The sequence below is a fragment of the Ochotona princeps genome, chromosome 2 (assembly GCF_030435755.1).
Source record: "Ochotona princeps isolate mOchPri1 chromosome 2, mOchPri1.hap1, whole genome shotgun sequence".
Classification (NCBI taxonomy): Eukaryota; Metazoa; Chordata; class Mammalia; order Lagomorpha; family Ochotonidae; genus Ochotona; species Ochotona princeps.
This window is the reverse complement of record NC_080833.1, coordinates 36,592,016-36,612,714: the sequence shown is the minus strand read 5'-3', so window position 1 is coordinate 36,612,714 and position 20,699 is coordinate 36,592,016. Positions and strand designations below refer to the sequence as shown.

At 56.0% G+C, this 20,699-nt stretch overlaps 1 protein-coding gene across 2 annotated transcripts; it reads right to left on the bottom strand.

Annotated features, from left to right (window-relative positions):
- Positions 1-4,039: 4,039 nt before the first annotated feature.
- Positions 4,040-19,459, bottom strand: FAAH (fatty acid amide hydrolase). 2 transcript variants are annotated; one of them, XM_004599436.2, is made up of 16 exons: positions 19,346-19,459; positions 18,839-19,049; positions 11,866-11,979; positions 10,063-10,197; positions 9,719-9,852; positions 9,126-9,332; positions 8,906-8,946; positions 8,578-8,702; positions 7,857-7,982; positions 7,409-7,506; positions 6,497-6,596; positions 6,228-6,268; positions 5,472-5,511; positions 5,021-5,129; positions 4,486-4,631; positions 4,040-4,284 (listed from the first exon to the last, which is right to left on the bottom strand). In XM_004599436.2, exons 2-16 carry the CDS (start codon positions 19,028-19,030, stop codon positions 4,156-4,158), a joined length of 1,737 nt encoding a protein of 578 aa, XP_004599493.2. In that variant the 5' UTR covers positions 19,031-19,049; positions 19,346-19,459; the 3' UTR covers positions 4,040-4,155. The 2 variants fall into 2 exon arrangements, with proteins under 2 accessions (XP_004599493.2, XP_058516837.1); XM_058660854.1 differs by having other exon boundaries at positions 19,339-19,454.
- Positions 19,460-20,699: the final 1,240 nt, after the last annotated feature.

The window sequence follows — 20,699 nt, the reverse complement described above, 5'->3', positions numbered from 1 at the left end:
TAGAGGATGGCCCAAAACCTTGGGACCCTGTACCCATTTCAGAGACCTGGAAGAAGCTCCTGGCTTCTGGCTTCAGATTGGCGCAGCACCGGCCATTGTGATCACTTGGAGTGAATCAGCAGATGGAAAATCTTTCTCTTTGGCTCTTTTTTTCTACATAACTGTCTTTCCAACAAAAAAATATTTTAAAAAATATATTCTTCAAATTAAAAAAATATATAGATGCACACACACATACACACATACACACATATATAAGTTCCCACAAGAAACATTTCCAGCCACACTGACATGCATACATGTACTAGGAAAAGCCATGTCTCATGTGGCTTATTCTCATATTATTCAGGGTCCTTATCTGACAATACTTTTAGCAAGTGTTTGCATCTTTGTGCAATTTGTTTACTTGCTTGAAGAATGGAAATGCCATTCAGGCAGGGCTATTTCTAATTGGTTACCCTGAATGTATTCTGGGAATCTGATACATTATTGGATAGAGGGAGCATGGAGGAGGGGCTCAGGGGTGGGTGAGGATCTGTCAACCAGGAGAAAGCTGTAAGTTGAACAGACTCGGGATCATTTCTCATGGGTGCTAATCAAGATCACAGCAGCATAAAGCAGACAAATGCAAAAAGGGGCAGGGGTCAGGGACTGACTGAGGAATTCCCTACTGGGGATGAAAACAGGGAGTAATGAGGAGGAACCAAACAGGTTCATTAACGTCACCCACTGCCCCATCGGGTAATCCTTCACTGGGTACCAGCACCGGCATCATACTGGGTGCCAGGCAGACAAGAGCAACCTAGCCCTGATCCCAAGCGGCCTCCACTGCCACAGGTACACAGGATGGCCACTCTGGATCTGTGTGGGAAACATGAGAGGATCCAGCCCCCCCAGCCACCTAGAGAGATGGGGGCTGAAGACAGATCTGGCTGGGAAGTTCATGGTTGATTATGTGTTTATCTCCTGAGAGTCCAGCAGCAGATGAGTCACCTCTGGTGGGTGCCTGCAACCACACACCCAGAGCTCTTGTTCATGGCCATCTCCAACCCACAGATCTGTTGATGACTCGAATAAAGTCAGAGAGGTCCAGCACTCATATCTGTGGCTGCACAGCTATCTGTTGGGAGCCAGGATCCGAAGGTTCCTGACAAGCCAGCAGCCTTGGGATGACTCTGAAGGACGGTACCTAACAGCAACACATGGCAGGACTCTGTCCACAGTCCAACATCACAACTCCTAGGAGAGCACAGAGAGGCAGACTGGGGTACAACAGAGATACCTCCTGGGCTGGCACACATTCTTGCCATGAGGAAAGCACACTTGGGACTGGGGCATGTGGGTTTCAAGTTTCTTCTCTATCCCTGGTTGACTGAACCTGTTCCACAATGTGTAACACAGAAACAATCATGTCCATCTTCAGCTGAGAGAAGAGCTGATCCCCAGCCTTGCAGATGTTACATTCCATTATTAAGACACAATTGGTCCCTGCTTTTGAGCATGCATATGAGCTCAGACCCCTCTCAAACAGAGCCTGCTGGTCACAGGGCTAGATGGGCGGGCTTCAGGTAGACATCTGAAGGCAGGCACAGCACGCACAGGGAGCAAGGGGCACGGGGCTGGAGGGGAACAGGGTCTTGGCAGCCAGGCAAGAAGCCAGAGGCTGGCACTCAGGAAGAGGAGGAGATCGCAGCAGCCAGCTACAAACCAGAACAAGGAGGATGGACTTGGCACAAGCAACACTAAGTTGGTTTTTCTCTTTTATGTATTTATTTATTTGAAAGTCAGAGTGACAGAGACAGAGAAAGAGAGAAAGAGAGGTTTTCCATGGTTTCACTCCCCAAGTGGTCCCAAAAGCTGGGGCTGAGCCAGGCCAACGCCTAGAGCTGGGAACTCCATCCAGATCTATGTGGTGGCACGAACTCAGACACTTGCAGTATCACCTGCTCCTTCCCACATGTATCAGCAGGGAGCTGGACCAGAAGTCATCAGGACTCCAACTGCACACCAGTATGGGATGCGGGCATCCGAAGCAGCAGCTTAACTCACTGTCCCCATACTACAGGTTTGAGAAGGTATTCATATTTGCATTTAGAAAGGTTGCCCAACTTCCCTGGGAAGGGTGATAGAACCACTGATCTGGAGAGAGTGAAGCCAGGCAGGAGGCTGTGACCAGGGCCCAGATGAGGTCTGGATGACAACACAGCAGTGCAGATGAGAGTGGACATGGACCCACGCCTGTAACCACTCTTCCTTTACCTCTGCAGTAGCCCCAATCCCTGAGAGGACCTGATGTGTGGGTGTCCATGCCCCAGAAACTTCTCAGGACCAGGGAGCTGGGCTCAGGTCAGGTCAGTTGACAGCACTGCTCAGCAGGTGGATGGACGTGGCCATCCTGAAGCTCCAGTGACAGAAGCAGTGAAGCCATGGAATAAGGGAGGGGCACCTGCACTCTGCAGCCTCTTGTATATAGGCATCAGTAACTGACAGACAGGGGGCAGGCCCGGAAGCTGGGGCAGTGGCAAGTGGAAGCAAGAGTGAGGGGTGCAGGCAAAGGGCAGCATGCCTATCTCTATGTCCCCCGCACACATGGGGCCCTCAGCTCTAACCTTAGGATGGCCCCACACAGGCAGCCTGTCACAGGGTCTGACACCCTGGAGGGAGAAGCTCTTACGGAAGAGGAAGATTAGGATAGAGAAGAAGTTGTGGGAAGGCCACTTTCCTGGGCAAGGACTTGAGATGGGCCAGGTGGAATCCCAGAGGACTCAGGCTCTGAAATAGCTTGCACAGCAGCAGCAAGAACCCAGGTTCAGACCGGGGTGAGAGCAAAGGGCCAGGGGAGGGGACCAAGAAACCCTGAGACCACCATGGAGCAGCCACCTCCCAGGCACTGCTGGCCAGAGTTGTGAGACTCGGCGGGGACAGGCTCACCTGCCGCTCGGAGTTAATATGTCAGCCCTGCGCTATCCTTGGCCCCCTGCTCAGGCCTCAGACCCCTGCCCCAGCTAAGCAGTCCCAGAGAAGCTTTCCAATCCTTCTCCAGGTTTCGTGCCTCCAAATCTGCTCTCCTGACTGAGCCTGAGTAATCTCATACCACAGCCCCTGAAACAGAATTCAAGCCCCACACCCACCACCCACATCCACTCTGCTCTGGCCTCACCCAAACTGTTCATCATGCAAACTGTCTCTTCTCCTTGGGAGATCCTTATTCCCAAACTCAGCACTGGGAGTCCCTCTCTGGGAAGCGTTCCCACAGCGATGCAGGCCTTGGCTGCTCCTGCAAGCCCCCTCTATCAAACCATCTTATCTCACCCCCTCCCTGGACCTGTGGGCTCCTCTAACCACTGACACCTGCTCAGAACCAGTCCCTGACTCCCTGGGGATCATCTCAGGGGCTTCCCCTGTGGCTCCAGGCTTGTCCCTGTGTCAACCCAAGAGGATGAGACCCCTGTCAAGCAGGAGAGCCCATGCGCCAAGAAAGGCAGCCCCACCTGCAAAGAAGCACCCAAGCCTGAGGCAGGCACAGCAGAGAGAGATGGCGTAAGTCCAGCAGGGCTCCAAGGAAGGAGGGAAGGCCTGCAGGGCAGGACAGAGCACAGCTGGGCCCCCAGGCTGAGTGGGGGACAGAGGAAGAGAACCAGGTGCAGTGTCCAGCCAAGCAGGGTACAGTCCAAGGACAGCAGGGGTGAGGCAGTGGTGGGATACCAGCCATGGGTGCCTTGGGAACAGGACAGCTGCAGCCGGCTCTGGACAGGGGAGTCAGCCCTGCCCCCACCCTGGGCTTGGCCCCCAGTGCCCTAATGACCACAGCCAGAAAGCACACAGACAAGGAACTGTTTTTTGACTGTTGGTGGGCTGACCCAAGTCACAGCCACCAGCTACCCCATGCGGGTGGGGGATCGGGGCAGAGAGAGGGGCCCAGAGGGCCCAGAGGGAGCACAAGGCCGTTAAGAGACACACGCATCTGCAGGGGCAGGTGAGGAAGACAGTGGGGGCCGGGGGACCAGGGGGAGGCATCTGCCCCTCACCCAATCTCTCCTCCTAGGGTGGTCCCAGGGTGCTGGCAGGGTCTCCCAGCCAGCAGCAGTGCAGAGTGCAGGGAGCTCGGGTCCTCTACCCCGGCAGGCCACTGGCCCTCAGGATGGCCGCTGGCCCTCAGGATGGCCGCTTCTCTGGGCTCATCAGCTGCTCCACCTCCCGCATGAACCGCAGACACAACTCCTCCTGCCAGGGCAGAGCCACGCACTGCACGGCCACGGGCAGCCCTACGCTGTTCTTCATGGCCTACAGGGGATGCAGGCAGGCATCAGGGTGGGGCTGGCGAGGCAGGCCCCCATCCTGGGTCTGGGCAAGTGCACCAATGGGATGGAGAGGTCAGGGGCAAAGCCAGTCCCACCCTGCCCCAGCCTTGGGGCCTTGCTTTCCTTGCTGCTTCCTCTGCAGCAGCCAAAGGTGAAGGGAGGGAGGGTCTCAGGGGGGCCTCACCTTCTTCAACATCTTGTCCCAGATGTCCCCAAAGTGGCCCTTGTAATGGTCCATCTGGGCCTCGTCCTCGGAGGTCACTGTGGTGACAGGCACCACCCCCGCTGGGAAGTTCAGGCAGTTGTAGAGCAGGGTGTAGCTAACAGCCCCTGGAACACAGCATGCACAGGGCCTCAGTGGTCCCCTCTGTCAGATGGAGCCTTTCAGAGGCAGGGCATGGCATGGCAGGTGCTCGCTCCCGCCCATTCAGGTCCCTCTTGCATGCTGTTCCTGATCTCCAGGCTTCTCTAGATCCCACCTGGAACCACCTCCTAAATCTAAACTCTAACTAGAAACCCAGTGCTGGTGACAGGGGCTCATGCAGACTCAGAGTGTCTCAGGAGACGACTCCTGTCTGTGTCTATAGCCACTGGGCAGGGGCTGGAGGGGTGATCCTCCACCAGGGCTGTTGTTCTACCTTCATGCAGCAATCCCACAGGCTGAACTCACAGAAGGGTCAGGAGAGGCAGGGGTAGGGGTGCAGGTCAACAGGTCTCACCAGTGGCCTGGCCGGGGGCATTCAGGTCCATAGCAGGGCTCAGCATGGGAGTCAGCAGCACATCCAGGTCGAGCGCCCTCCACTGGGCAATCACGGTGTTGCGATACACCTGGGAGGGGAAGCGCTCAAGACTGGAGAGGGTGTGCAGTTGCAGTACCTGCCTCCCCCAACCCTGTCCCAGGGACGGAGCCAAGAGGTCAGCTGGGCAGGCAGGGCCACTTCTCCGGGGGGACAGCAGCTCTGTGTCCCTCATGAATCACAGATGGGACTCCGCATGCACGGCTGTGTAGCCGGTATGGGAATCCCAGCCTGATCTAGCCCCAAGGCCAGGCCTATGCCCAAGCGGATCTGGGGAGTGGACAGGGGAATGGCAGGCCACTCCAGGAAATTGGGGAAATGGCAGCTGAGAGACCCTCCCAGCTCCACCCTCCACTAGGCGCTCTGGCCTCACCTCGACCTTGTGCTGCAGTTCCCAGAGCTTTCCAGCCGACCTGGGCAGAAGGAATGAAGTCACCGGCCGTGACAGGCCCAGCACAGGGCTAGCAACCTGGGGCTTCTGCTCCTAACACCTGGATCTCGTCCCTCCTGGGGCCCTGCTCAGCCCTTGGAGCTCTGAGACGGCCGAGTCCAAGCCCTCGCTGTCCGGACCAGGGCACCATGCTCCCAGAAGCACCCTGGCTGGGTAACTCAGGGACTCCATAGAAGAGCCAAGACCAGATGGCATCTAGTCCCTTACCACCCTCGGGAAGCAGGAGAGGCCAAAGCTGTCAGAGGCCCCAGATGCCTGGAGGTCAGACACATGTGTGTGCAGGACGGCAGGGCCGGCTACGGGCAGTTTAGAGCCTGCCTTTTCAGCTCAAGCCTCTGCTGCCCACAGCTTCTGGCTGCTCATCTGAGAGCTCTGTGTGGCCCGGGAGGCAGCAGGTGCAGCCTGTTCTATCAGGTTCCTGAGGGGAGCGTCTTTTTGGGTTCCCAGTGACTAGTACTCCCTTGTGCCTCCCCACTAACCCAGGACTGCTCCTCCCTTGTCCTTCCCACTCTTGTTCCAGTCTCTCCTACCCAGCTCTCCAGGCAGCCCTGTGGCCCCCAAGACAACATCAAGATCCCACCAGCAGGTCCCCACCACCACCTACGCTATTTCCACTTTGGAATTACTTCCCTGTCAGAACCCCAGACCTGGAATCAAAGGGGTGGGCAATGTTCTCACCGAGGCATCATGTTTCTGAGAAAGGCCGCCATCCTGGGGAGCTGTAGGACACAAACAGGGCCAAGGGCTGAGCTGGCCTCTTCAGCCAACTCCCCAGACCCCAGGCCCACCCCTCCCAACATGCTGGCCAGCTGGGGCAGATGGGGAAGACAGCAATGTTGGGGCTGGGAAGGAGGCTTCAGGGAACAAGAGGCCGTGCCCACCCCAACTGGGAGTGGGATGGGGTGCCCTGGGCTCCCCGCAGCAGCCCCTACCCCTTGTGCCCTCACCAGTGGCTTTAGCAGGAAGGCCAGCAGTACTTTTAGCCACTTGGGCAGCCTCAGGATCAAGATAAGGTCCCCCAGGCAAGGGTCCACGATGTCACCTTTGCTGAGAGACAAAAATCCCTGTCCAGGCACTGCTATATCCGAGCCCCTCAGGGTCCACCCTCCCACCACTGTGCCCCCTGTCCTCTACAGTAACCCTGTCCACCCCACCTCCTGCTCCACAGGCTCCACCCCTTGTTTGTCTCCCATCAACACGTGGGCTATTCCTACCGAAGCCTCAGGGCCCTCCTGAGCCCACTGGCCTTCCCCAAGGCAGGATGAGGGGCCTCTCCAATGGGAGCAGTAAGGGTGGAGAGTGATCTGGCCCCACTCAGGCTGCTCTCTGAGGCCATCTCCCTGTGCACACTGCTGCCAGCCCCAGCCTGGGAGGCACAGGAGTGGGCTCCTGAGTGGGCTGCCCATCAGGCTGCCTCTGGCTCACGATTTCAGGGTTGGGCTCGGGCAATGGCTCCCGGGGCCAGGGGGAGAGGTAACCTCCTCCATATGGGGTGGATGGGGTAGAGGGAGCAAATGGTAGGCCAGGCCCGTGGTAGGGGAGAGACTCAGCTTCCTGATGGGTGAGGCAGTGGAAGTGAGTGAATGGCCCAAGAAGCCCCAGGCCAGTTGGGCCAGGCTATGGATGCTCATCCAGCCTCCCCTTGGCCAGTTCCCTTCCAAGGATTCCTCAGCAGGTTGTAAGGATCCAGCCTCACCTGACACAGATGGCAGGATGGCAAGGCCCCTTCCCAGGGTGCCCAGGCTGTGTTCGGCAGAGGCCCCTCCTGGGACCCCCAGCACCCAGCTGTTCTTCCTGTGTTTGCCCAGTTTCCTCACCTGCCACCCTCCACAGACTCCCCAAAGACCAACATCACTCACAAGTTCTCAAGGAAGCTTTGGCCACCATCACTGAACAGCCCCCCGGTAGACAAGGTTTCCACGGCATAGGCAATGTCGCTTGGCAGGAAGGGAACCAGCTGCAGGGAGGGAGAGGGCTGTGAAACCCCCCTCCCCTACAACCCTGGGCTCCTAGGTGCCAGGTGGCCCTGGCCAAGGATGGGGCCAGCACTGTCTGCAGGCTGGCTGTCCTGGGAGCTCCAGAGGCAGCCCTGCCTCCCTGTGGACACTGCCTGCAAGGACCCATCCGGGCCGAAGTCAGAGGCCACATGGAGCTGTCTCAGATGAGCAGCCAGAAGCCCTGGGTTGCACTTTCAGAGCCCTAGGTAGATGCCCCAGATGTGGTGCTGAGTTCACCCTCAATTCTCATCCCGAGCACGGATCCACCAGAGTGCCAGGGCCCAGAGTTCCAGGGCTTCCGTGGCTGTACCGTGTGGCCAGCAGCCTCCAGGCGCTTCTTGGTCTCCAAAACAGCCCGCCTCATGGCTGGGGTAGGCATTGTATAGTTGTCAGTCTCATAGTAGCCCACACGCAGGGGCTGAGAGCTTGTATAGACCTGGAGGGCAAAACGCTGGAGGTCAGGGACAGTCCTAATAGGGAGCATCAGCAACCGCTCACACCCCATGCTCTCACCTGGGAATTCTGTGCCCAACTCCTACTTTGTCACACCCCTGACCCAGTGCCCACCCAGCCCCACCACGCCCCAACCCACTGGGAGCCATGGGCCTCAAGCTCCACTTCAGAGCCCTAGTGAATCCCCCCCACCACTTCACACCTGCTTCTCACTCCGAGATGCCACGCCAAGCTGGGAAAGCTCCAGTTGCCGGGATGGCATCCAGGCAGCCAGCAGTCTACCCTGCTCTTGGGTCCTAGTTCCCTACTAGACACTGAGGCTAGACTTACATGAACACTGTAAGAAAAGCTGCTATTTACTGAGGGACAAACACAGCTGTGGAGGCACAGAAGTTCTCCTCCAGGGAGTTCTGGGGTCGGGAAGAGGCTGCTAGCTTTCCTTTCTTAGGGACAGCCTCAAACACTGGGACCCTTTGAAAGCCTGAAGGTTTCCAAGCCAATGGCGCCGCCTAGTGGCCATGTGCGGTGTAGCCGTTGATCCCGGCCTCCCAAGGCCGCTTGGAGCCACTTCTGCTCACCTCCTCCCTGAAGGGCAGCGGGGGTACACTGGGATCCAGGCGGAACATGTCCTCGCACAGCAGGGCTCGCAGGCACATCGCCAGGCTCTCCACATCCCGGGCCATGGGACCCACGGAGAGCTGCACTGCGGGCCAGGGAGGGAGAGAAGTTGTGGGGCTGGGTTGGGGTGAGGACAGGGTTGTGGCCCAGGAATAGGCAAGGGACAAGAATGCAGGAGGTCAGACCTACAGTGGCATGGGGGAGAGGTAGAGGCCAGCGTGTGTGGGAGGGCAACAATCGATCAGGCCAATATGCCCTCCTCCAGGTACTGAAGGACACAGACCTTACCTGCTACCTGTCCATAGACGCAGCCCTTCACACCACTCTTGCTGGAGGAGAAACAGGAGCCATTGGCAACAGGAAACGGCCACCCTCCTCCACCCACAAGGCAGCTCTGAACTTGAACCTGGGACCCCCACCCAGCAAAATCCCAGGCAGTGAGACCCTGCCTGGGGCACAGAGAGACTAGAAGCTCTTACAGGCCTGGAGGCTTCCCCAGTTGGCATACCTGATGCGGTTCCCGGTGGGCTTGAGGCCACAGATGCCACAAAAGGCTGAGGGGAAGCGGATGCTACCTCCGATGTCGGTGCCTAAGCCCACCGGGGAGCCCCCAGACCTGATGAGGGCCCCCTCGCCCCCAGAGGAGCCACCTGGGCTCTTGGTAGGCTTCCATGGGTTCCTGGTCTGGCCGAAGAGGGGGTTGCTGCAGTCAAAGCTGGAGGAAGCAGGACCAGGTCAGCGATGCCCTGCCGGCCCCCAGGCCCAGTGCCCTGCCCCCCCGCCATGCCCTGTTCACTGCCCTCCAGGTCAGCGATGCCCTTCCAACCCCAGGCCCAGTGCCCTGGCCCCCCACCATGCCCTGCTAACCGCCCCCCAGGTCAGCGAAGCCCTGTCGACTCCCAGGCCCAGTGCCCTGGCCCCCTGCCATGCCCTGCTCACTGCCCCCCAGGTCAGTGATACCCTGCCAACCCCAGGCCCGTGCTGTGGCCCCCCACCATGCCCTGCTCACTGCCCCCAGGTCAGCGATGCCCTGCCAACCCCCAGGCCCAGTGCCCTGGCCCCCCGCCATGCCCTGCTCACTGCTCCCCGGCCCACAGCAACCTGAACATGGACTGGGGGACGTTGGTTTGCACAAAGGGCACAGCGCCCTGCAGCTTGAGCACCTGTACCACCACGCTGTCGCACTCAGCCGGCGCCCCCTCATGCAGGCTCAGGCCCATTGTCGAGTCCTGGCCCTGGAGGGCAGGGAGATACAGGGAGAATACCCGTCAATGAGACAGGGGCCCCTTGGAAGCCTGGGGGTCACGCTTGCCAGTGTCACAGGGGTCAAGGCAAAGCACAGCCACACCACCCTCCCACGGCCTCTGGGCCTGATTCTCCCTCCAAGGGTCCAGAGTCGGCTGGCTGGATGTGGGGACGGTGGCAGGTGCATGTGGGGGCGGTACCTTGTAGCTGAAGCACTCTTTGAGGCTCACAGGGACACCGTACAGCAGGCCTCGCCTGGGGGCCTGTGACAGCTGCTTCTCACAGTCGGCCAGGTAGGAAGTCACACAGTTGGTCTCTTTGTTTACCTCCCAGGCCTGTGGTGGGTAAATGGGCACAAGGCAGCAATGCAGCTGGCCTCTAAAATGTAGTGAAATATACAGAAGATAGAAAACTGGCCTTTATTAGCTAACCAGGGACATGTTCACCTGAGCCAAGAGAGGCCTAGGCCTGACATCCAGCTCACTGGGCATATCTGGTCCCAGCCTCACCCTGGCCACCTCTGGTCTTTTTTTTTTTTTTAAGATTTATTTTATTTTTATTGGAAAGTCAGATATACAGAGAGGAGGAGAGACAGAGAGGAAGATCTTCTGTCCACTGATTCACTCCCCAAGTGACCATGATGGCCAGTGCTGAGACAATCCAAAGCCAGGAGCCAGTAGCTTCTTCTGGGTCTCCCATGCAGGTGCAGGGTCCCAAGGCTTTGGGCCATCCTCGTCCGCTTTCCCAGACCACAAGCAGGGAGCTGGATGGGAAGCAAGACCATCAGGATTAGAATCAGCGCCCATATGGGATCTTGGCATGTGCAAGGTGAGGACTTCAGCCGCTAGGCTACAGCACCAAGGTGCACCTCTGGTCTTTAACCAAGAGAGTCAGAGAGAGAGAGAGAGAGAGATCCCCCAGGGCTGGGCACAACAATCAGGATAATCAAGGGAACATGGCCGAACCTCAGCTGCCCCGCTAGCAGGAGCTGAGCGAGAAGGAGAATGGCCACTGGCCATGCCCCCAGCCTCCAGCAACCCACACCTCTGTCCAGCCAGGCCAACAGGAAATAGGCATGGATGGACCCCAGCTCAGGTCAGTGTGAGAGAGCTGCAGAGTAGGGCTAGATCCAGGCCACATCTCCAGGGGTCCAGCACACTCCCCCTCTGCCCCCAAGCGGTCCCAGCGCACCTCTTCCCTTCCCCTCTTCACCCACAGGAAAGGCCAGGGTGGGACAAGGCACAGCTGTGTTAGTGAATGTTCCTGCTTCTATGAGGCAGCTGAGGACAGCAGGGACCTGTGGCATGCGCTCCTGGTTAGACCCGCTCCCTGGCACGCAAGCTCAAGCAGACACCTACAGTACATGTGTGTCTTTGCAAGCTTTCCTCCCCTTGTGGCTCTTGTGTTCAGCACTGAAGCTTACAGACACGGGACAAGCTCTGTCCACAGAGCCCACCGGGGCACGGGGGAGTGAGGGAGACAGACCTTGCACTGTCTGGAGAGCCACACTGTGTCGGGGTGGAGGGGTGGGAAGGGTGTTTGCTGCTTAGCAGTGTCCTCTGCTCTAAGCCCTACAGGCAGCCTGTGAGGAACAGCCTTCCAGGCACTGTGCCCTGAGCTGATGCTGTCCGGGGGCTGCTGGAAGCAGTGGGGGTACAGGGGCACAAGGGGGAGGGCTGGAGAGAAAGGGAGGGAAGGAACAGACTGGATTTGGTGGCCCATGGCATGGAGACGGGAAAGGAAGGGAAGCCTGGGCTGAGAGCCAGGCTGCCAGCATGGACAATAGCCAGCTCTGGCTCCTGGCTCCCTGGTAGGACCTGGCACCGTGGTCCCATCACGGCCCACAGTGGGACATGCTCCCTGCTGCCAGTGTTTCCTTATAACCTGTGCAGAGAGAGAGAGAAGAGAGAGTAAGAGAGTGAGAGAGAGAGAGAGAGAGGGCAGAGAGAGCAAGGAGCAGGCAGGATCCTGGCCGGCCACAGCGGCTTTGGCCTTGGTCTTACCTTTCCGACATAGGTGAAGAGCACAGCTTCAGGGGACAGCTCCCCATTGTCCAACTTCTGCACCAGCTGAGGCAGGGACAGGGCCAGCAATGCCTCTGAATCCAGGCTGGGGTTCTGTGGAGGATATTCTGGGATCAGTGCCCCCACTCCTATAAGCCCCTTCTCCATGGGCATCTTGCCCTTGGTCCCCAAGCAGGCTCAAGTAGAAGCTCCCTGACTCAGGCCAAGGTTTGGCAATGTGCCCAGGGCAGCTCTGAGGCCAGAAGCCTAAGAAGGCCTTGGTTATGCTTGGTCAAGTGCAGAGAGTACTCCAGAGGCCTTGGGGCTGGGCTGGGGGGGCGTAGGAGGAGCCAGACACAATGTTCAGGCAGATTAATTTTTAGTATAAAGTTTTATTTTGTTTTATTTGAAAGGCAGAGGGGCAGAGAGATCTTGAATCGACTGGTCCCCTCCTCCAGATGCCTGCAATGTGAAACAGCTGAGACCGGGTCATCAAAGCCAGGGATGGGGGATTCAATCGGGGTCTCCCCTGTAGTGCAGAGGGAGCAATCACCTGTGTCTCCCAGGTGTACATTAGCAGGAAGCTGGAATCTGATGTGCAGCAAGGACTCAAACCCAGGCACTCCAAGCCTGTCTAAGCTAATGAGCCAAATGCCCAGCTCTGGCTGGCGAGTAAACCATTGCAGACACTTGCCCATCATGGATGCCTACTGTGAACCGGGTGCTGTGCAGATGTACTTCACATTTTAATTAAATCCTACCACCAGACCCACTGCACACAGGAATGGAAGATTAGGCGAAAGCAGTGTGAGATGGCCCAAAGTGTTTTGGGCATCTGCCACCCACATGGGAGACCCAGCTGAAGCTCTTGGTTCCTGGTTTCAGCCTGGCCCAGTCCTGGCCATTGTGGCCATCGGGGAAATGAATAAGTGGATGAAAAAATATCTCTATCTCTCCTTTCTTCCCTTTGTAATCCTGACTTCCAAATAAAAACAAAAATCTTTGGATCCGGCTCGGTAGCCTAGTGGCTAAAGTCCTCGCCTTGTACACACCAGTATCCCATAAGGATGCTGGTTCTAATCCCAGCGACCCCACTTCCCATCCAGCTCTCTGCTTATGGTCTGGGAAAGCAGCTGAGGAAAGCGCAAGGCCTTGGGACCCTGCACCCGCATGGGAGACCCAGAAGAAGCTCCTGGCTTTGGATCATCTCAGCACTGGCTGTTGTGGCCACATGGGGAGTAAATCAGTGGACAGAAGATCTTCCTCTCTGTATATCTGACTTTCCAATAAAAATAAATAAATAATCTTTAACGAACTGACAAACAAAAGCAATGGAGGAGCAGAAGGAGGAAGCAAGTGGCAGCATGCCCTGCCCAGCCAACATAGGCTGCACACCTACAGGCTCTCCACCCAGCCCTGACCTACCCAACCCCCAGCAGAGGAGGCTAAACACAAGACATGCCCAGCCAAGATGGCTGGGTCTGCAGCCAGAGATCACTGCCAGAGAGGGAAGCCTTGTCCTACAGCTAGGTCTGTGCCAGGCAGCCTCAGGAGGCACTGAGCAAGGAGGAATACCCGCCTGAGCTGGTACAGGGCGGGGTGAGAGGACAGGCAGGTGAGTGGTGAGAAGTGACCTAAAGAAAACAAAAGGGGTGTGGTGAGTAAGTGGTGCCTCCACCGGCTGGTCTAGGTTTCTGGGGGAGAAGGGCCCTGGGGGCCACAGCTCACTGCCAGCCAACATCCTGATTGCACTTCAGGGACTCCCCCCAGCTAATGCACAGATGTCACACAGGTCCCCCCTGCCCTGGCACAGTCACCATAGACCCGCTTCTGGACGAATCCAGCAGCTGTTGGTCTCTTTCTTACTCCATGGTCTCCCTGGGTCACACTTAGTGTCCCCTTCAGGTGTTCCTGGATGTGGGGACGCTACAGTCATGGGCTCCTCCCTGCTACTACCTAACAAATTTGTTCTGCAAACAAGTTACACAATACACAAGTCATGATAGATGTGATAGCAAACACAGTGCCAGATGGAGATAACAGAAGACCGCCTTCAGTGGGCGTGTGGTCCTGGGCTGGAAAGAGGGAGAAGTCAGGTGTGCTTCCCAGGGGCTTTTTTCTTTCCTCTCTCAGACTGGACACGGGCCTTCCTGATCTCGGCATCCACTCCCCTGCTCCCCTAAACACCCCCACCTCTTTCCAGGCCTCCACCCAGCCCCCACCAGAGCTCAATCCTGAGCTACCCCTGTGTCCTGCCCTCTGAGAGTATCGCTTCCACCACTTCCAGCTCCCTGCCTTGGCAGGTGTAGCATCACCCTAGTTCAAGCGACAACACAGGAAGGCTCCTCCCTCCACTCCCACCTGCTTTCCATCGCTCACTGAGCTCTCTAAAAGGCTCTGGGAAAAGCTCCCCGCCCCCCCCCCCATGCTTGCTACCAAGACCCTGTTATGGAAATTGCCCTCCAGAGGCTTGAGAGCCACTTATGGCAAAGAAGAACCTTTATTTCACTCTAGAGGGGCACCAGCCTGGATCACTCCATTACAGCTGGGCCCTAATCAGCCCCTGCCTCCCATATTTTAGAGAGCAGTTGCATGACTTACTTTCAGCACTGGTGAGGGCAATCACGTGGAGACAGTGAGGCAAAGGTAGAGTTTTCAGCTTTTGAGCTAGCACGACCTTGAGAACGTCCTGAGTTATTACAGCAGCCAGCATTTCCTTATCTCCTTCCTTATCCTTGGTATGCTTGTCTTTACAAGACTTCGCTGTTCTGAGAAAGCTGTTTTCCTTCTACATGTGTGCCATGCCGTGTGTGTGGGCTTGGTTTTTGCCCACCTGCAGGCCGGTTTCCACTTCAACCCTCATCTTCCCTGGCTCCTCCCTCTCTCCTCCCAACCTACATGCTGCCTTCCCCAAGCTCTGACTTCTGGAGCTGCCCTTCCTGTTGGGACCAGCCTGGCCCACTTGGCCTTGACCCTCCCTGACATAGCCCATCAAGGCAAACCACAGCTCCAGTGAATACTCCAGGAAATGCTGCATGGCCAACGTCCTGCCAGGCTTCTCTCACTGCTGCCCCCCATCTGCCACGGCCCTGTCACATCCACCGCACCTGTTACCCCTTAGCCTTCACATCTGATGGCCTCAATCATAGCAGCATTCCTCTATGTTTGTCACATTGACACAACACCTACCTGGGAATTTTTTTTTTTAATACAATGAACTCCAAAAAAGGAAAACATTGGTCCCATGATTTCCCTTCAAATATACCAGAAATCCTTGCTGATCTCTTCTTCTTCTTTTTTTTTTTTTTAGTATATAAAATGCAAAGTGAGCATTTCTCCTACATAACCTCTTTTCTGAAAATGAAACACCTGTTAACGGTTTCTGATGAACTCTTACAGGAAAAAAATGTATATGTTTATGGCGAAGCAGGTGTTGGGCAAAGTAGTGTCAGAGGCTACTGCAGACACCTATGTGCCATGTCTCAGGTTGCCTGGCTCCCGATCCCAGCTTCCTGACAAAGCATGCCCTGGGATGCACTAGGTGACGGTGCGAGTAGTTGGGGACCAACACCCACATGAGAAATCTGACTTCCCGGATCCTGGCTTTGTTCTGGCCCAGCCCTGGCGGTTTCGGGTATTTGGGAAATGAACCAGCAGATGGAAAATGTCTCTCTGCCTTTCAATGAAACTTTTTAATTTAAAGAAGTGTTTATGGGAAACCCCAATGTACAAGGGCAGTTCAAAAAGTTTGTAGAAAAACAATGAATTAAAATTAAAATTACTCCGATGCTAAACTTTTTTATGGCTATATCGATGTGGGGTGTTCAAAAAATCACAGAAAAATATGTATCATGAAAAAAACCAAGAGAACAGAAAACCCAACAGCCACCCATGAGCTGTGATCCAGACTCTAACGACAACCAGGAATCAGAGGCGGCCACAGATCAGCCCTTGCAGCAGCCAGGTGGGAGCTTGGGTTTGCACAAGGAGTTTGGGAGGTGAAGACAGGCTGGGACTTGGCCAAACTTGCTGAATACTTTGGCCCAGCAACAAACTGACAGAGGGCTGTGGACTCCACATGGCAGACTGGTGGTCGGTCGGAGCCAACAGCACACGGATCAAACGCCTGAGTGAGCACGTTTCTAGCTAGTCACTCCTGGCTAATCTCATGGGGAGGACAGCGCCAGGAACTCCATCCTGGGTCACACATAAACTGGGAGCTGGATCAAAAGCAGAGTGATCGGAACTAGAACTAGCACTCTGACACAGGATACAGGTGTGGCTTAACTCACTGTGCCACAACACCACGCCCAGTTCCTTTCATTTTCTTTTTTTTTTTTTTTTTTTTTTTTTTTTTTGTCTTCAACTATACAGCTGAGGCATTTTCTCTGTCCCAAGAGAGCAAAGTCTGTGGGCACTTCTAGGAGGCCAATGTGTGAGCTTAGGGAAATGGACTCTGCACACACACACTGCAGCCAGTGCACGGATAACACATAACTAGCCATGTGGTCACCTGCAGGGATGAGTCTTCAAACGGCAAATACTCCATCATTGAAGCACACTGCCTCTCTTACGATTTGCTGTCTCCTTCGGGGCCACCTGACACCTGACTTCAGATCCCCGGATGGGCCTCTGAGTCACTTTTCTCTTCCTTCATGGCTTTTATCTCTGGTTCTATTTCAAGATCTCTCTTCCACCTGCTCATGGAGACTGCTAATCCTGCTCTCAGCCAGGCTCATCTACTGAGCCACCTCATCTGGAAGTGATACACAAGGCAGTTTGGAGAAGGCCAGGAGACACAACCGCGGCTCGGATCCAGTCGAAGGAAGTGGGGCTTGTAAAAACCAGGGGGACTGTTACTAATTAGGGTGGCCAAGATGAAAAGAGGCATTCAGGGCGAATACATGCCATTAGCTGCAGGGCCTCTCCCAGACACAGCACCCTGCTGCTGGTGAGCCCTTTCTCTGGAACGGCCACCAGGACTCTTTCAGAGATCAGAGTGAAGAACAGCTGCTCATAAGCTCCATAGAGAGCTGGGAGCCATGCTGTGATGACATAGCACCCTGGGAACACTGCACGGACTCGCACAGTCCCAGGGGCTGGGTTCAGAGATCCTAGGAGAAAGGCAGCTCAAAGGCCAAGCAGTTGGGCATCCAGGCTGTGTCCTCTCATTGGCCCTCAAGGGTATCCAGTCACTGTCCTGGATAAGCCACCTGCTCAGGACCACTGAGGGGTCCAGACACTTGTCCCTCCCTTTCTCTTGCAATCATTAGGAACTCTAAAGGTAATCTGGCCTATTTAAGAGATAAGCCACTGGTGTGGCTTACAGGCTAAGCCTCTGCCTGCAACTCATATCCATGTCAGTTTGAGTCTTGGCTGCTCCACTTCCTATTCAGCTTTCTGCTAACGCCCTGGGAAAGCGGCAGAAGATGGCCCAAGTGCTTGAACCCCTGCACCCCTATGACAGACCGCAAAGAAGCTCCTGGCTCCTGCCTTCAGATCAGCCCAGCTCTGGCTGTTACGGTCATTTGGGGAGTAAAACAGCAGATGGAAGATCTTTCTCTCGGTGTCTCTCCTTCTCTCTGTAAATCTGCCTTTCCAATAAAAAATAAACTGTTTTTAAATGACCAAGGGCAGTTAATCCATGAGAAAGAGGGGGAAAACCTAGCTCTAAGAACTATGTGAGACTCAGAGCTGAAGCATGGGAAGATCCGTCCTCCTATGGCATCACACCCACCAACCAAATGGAGTCGTTGGGACTAGGAGTTCAGCTGGTGGAACTGAGGACGGGTTCTCTGTGCTACTCCCTACACAGACACAGGGTTCAGCTGGCTGAACACAGCCACACGGGAGTGAGGGGCAGCTGAGGGTCTCCAGCCCAATCCAGGCGACATCAGGAGGACCCAAGGGGACTCGTCCAGAGCTCAGCCAGAAAAGAGAGGTGTCTGTGCTTATCCAGGACTAGCAGTCAGTTTAAATAGACACAGACAGCAGGGGGAACCCCAAACGCTGGTTGATGTTAACTTTTTGGCCAGCTTGATGCGTGGAGGATGGGACCAGAAAGATCTGATGTCAATAAACATATAAGTATGATGTTATCCTGGCTGCAATTACAGCAAGCCCACACCCCATCCCATTGGAGGTCACTTCCTGGCACTAATACCCTCTTTCCTAATCTCTCCCCGGGGATAAACTGTAGCGCCCTGCCAGGCACCTAGGTTCTGGTTCACCTCAAAATTCAGGTGCTGCAACTGAGCAACTGCTCAATGCACTTGTCTGTACCTCTCCTTGCCTCCCACTTAGGCAAACCTCCGTGCTGCCTCCTCCTCCTGTACCCATGGTCTGCAATGCCTTCCCCCACCTGCTGGTCCCACAAACACCACAAATCTTTCCTCTTTTAGTACATAAAAACAGCTCCCTGAGCTCGGCATTTTGGCTTTCCTATACCTGGAGGAACTGTTTCCCCCGCTCTTCTAGACACCCCGCCTGGCCGTCAGAGAGCACCAGGCCAGCTCAGTGAATGGGGTTGACATGGAGATGGACTGCTGCAGAGACGTCCATTCCAGCCCAGCGGTGCCCACTATGCCTTGCGCCTGGGACAGCTCTCCAGCTTCCTCTTAGGATTCTCACGCGCCTATCAGTGAGCCTGAACTCTACCCTCTGCAGCGTGCCTGGGCTATTCACTCCTAATTCCAAAGTCCAAACTCCTGCCTCCTATTGGCGCTCACACCAGCCAGCAAGATTGTCTGCAGAGCACGGAGGAAAGCCTCTCTTTGATCCAACTGCGCGTCGGCCCCCCGCAACCTGCGCTGTCCCCTTCCTTCCTCCGCTTGCCCTCACCTCGCTCCAAGGTGCTAGCAGCGAACCACCAGGGCAAAGCAAGGTTCTGTTAAGTGACACGCCTGCACCCCTGGCCGCCTGTCCGCCCGCCCGCCTCCAGGGCCGCTGAGGGATACCCGCGCCTGGCTGTCACCTGGAGCCGGAAGCGCTGCGCTGCCTTGTCCATGGTCTCCAAACTCTCTCGCTGCCTCTGTCGCGCCCTGGTCGCTGCGCCCCGCGCCTTCCGCCGCCCAGACCAGCGCAGGGCCAAGGTCGCCGCCACTAAGCAGCAGGCCAGGGCAGCCCCGGAGGTTCCGGACAGCGCGGTGTAGAGCTCGTCCAGCATAGTGATCTTCCGCCGCCAGCTGCAGAGGGGAACGACTGATGAAAGCGCAACACACACAGAAACCCAACACCAGCCAAGCGGCAAAACCCGGCCTGGATAGGCCGGCGGCGCGCGCGGCTGGCGTGGGGCGGGACAAGGGCGTGGCGCGGCAGCACGCCCTCCGGAGAGCGCGCCGTTGCTGGGCAACGGGCCACAGGCTGGTGGAGCTCAAGTGTCAAGGTCGTGCCCAGCGATTGGGCTAAAATAGCGCTCTGAGAGGCCTGCAGGATCTGGCCGGGCCGAAGCGGCAGGTCGTGCGCGGCACTCACCTCGCACCTGCACCGCACCGTCGGAAACAGGAGTGTAGAGGCAGGTAGACGCCTCAGTCCCGGGCCTGACTTCGGGTCGCACGCCTCTCACAGCTCCAACTCCCTCGGCTGGCTGGCCCCACAGAACTGGGAGGAAGAGCTGTGACTGAGTGGCCTCCCGAACTCCATCAACTTCGGCATTTTTGCGGCATCTTCCCAGGACAACTCAGCTCTGGACACCCACGGCTTCCAGCTCGGGCCGGGGTGGGAGGGAGGAGAGGGGGAACTGCCACAGGAAGTTCTAGGGCTCCCAACCGCTGCTCCTTCTCCCAACCGCTGCTCCTCCCAACCGCTGCTCCTAGTCCTGCGGTCCCCGCACTATGGGTCACTCGCCTTGGGCTCAAACAGCCTTTGCAGTATGTCCTTTGTCTCAGCCGCTTCCGGCAGAGTGGTCTTCCCAGGGTCATTCTCCCCTGGGTTTCACGCCTGAGAAGGAGAAGGGTCACTTGGCCAGGAGGTTCCCTGGGATCTGAAGCTCTCCACCCCAGGCTAGTCTGTCAACACACCCATCCTGCCCAAGCCTTTGCTTGCAATTCCCTTGCTTTGTCACATCTGTTATCCCAGCCACCAACTTTTCTTATTCTTCCTGTGAGGTAACTGGAGACAAAGCAGATTAAACCACTTACAAAAGGGCCACAGGTAAGCTGGGTGGGGCTTCAAACTCAGGACTAATGCAAAGCCATCAAGCAGGCCAACCTTGCTGCTAGGGGACAGGGAAAAAGAGGGACCTTTAACAGGGATGCCTGCTGGAAGTACTTGTTTGTTTCATTTTAGACAAAGAAATGTGTTGTGTTTTTAAAAGAACTTTATTGTTATTCAAAGAGTTACAACAGAGAGAGTTATCTTCCATGCACTGGTTCACTTCGCAAATAGCCAGAGCTGAGCAGACCTGAAACCAGGAGCCAGGTGCTTCTTCCAGGTCTCCCACATGGTGCAGGGTCCCAAGGCTCTGGGCCGTCCTCCACTGCTTTCCCAGGCCACAAGCAGGGAGCTGGACAGGAAGTGGAGCAGCCAAGACCTGAACCAGCACCTATGTGGGATACTGTCACACAGGTGGAAACTTAACGTGCTATGCTATGGTACCAGTCTCAAGAAATTTATTTAAACAAGACATTTGATTTAAAGGGAAAACTATGGAACTTTACTTTTTTCTATTTTTAAAAAAGATTTGTTCATTTGAAGGCCTGGTACAATGATTCAATAGCTAAATCTTTACCTTGCAAGTGCTGGAATCCCTTACGGGTGCCAGTTCATGTACCAGCTGCCCCACTTTCTTTTTTCTTTTTTTTTTTGCATTTTCACCCTTTTTTTTAAATTATTTA

Coding starts and splice junctions, on each gene's coding strand:
- FAAH (XM_004599436.2), bottom strand. CDS start 19,030: ATGCTGGACGAGCTCTACACCGCGCTGTCCGGAACCTCCGGGGCTGCC. Junction 9,333..9,718: donor GTCCCCCAGTCCATGTTCAG/GTTGCTGTGGGC, acceptor TGCTTCCTCCAG/CTTTGACTGCAGCAACCCCC. Junction 4,285..4,485: donor GGGACAAGATGTTGAAGAAG/GTGAGGCCCCCC, acceptor CATCCCCTGTAG/GCCATGAAGAACAGCGTAGG.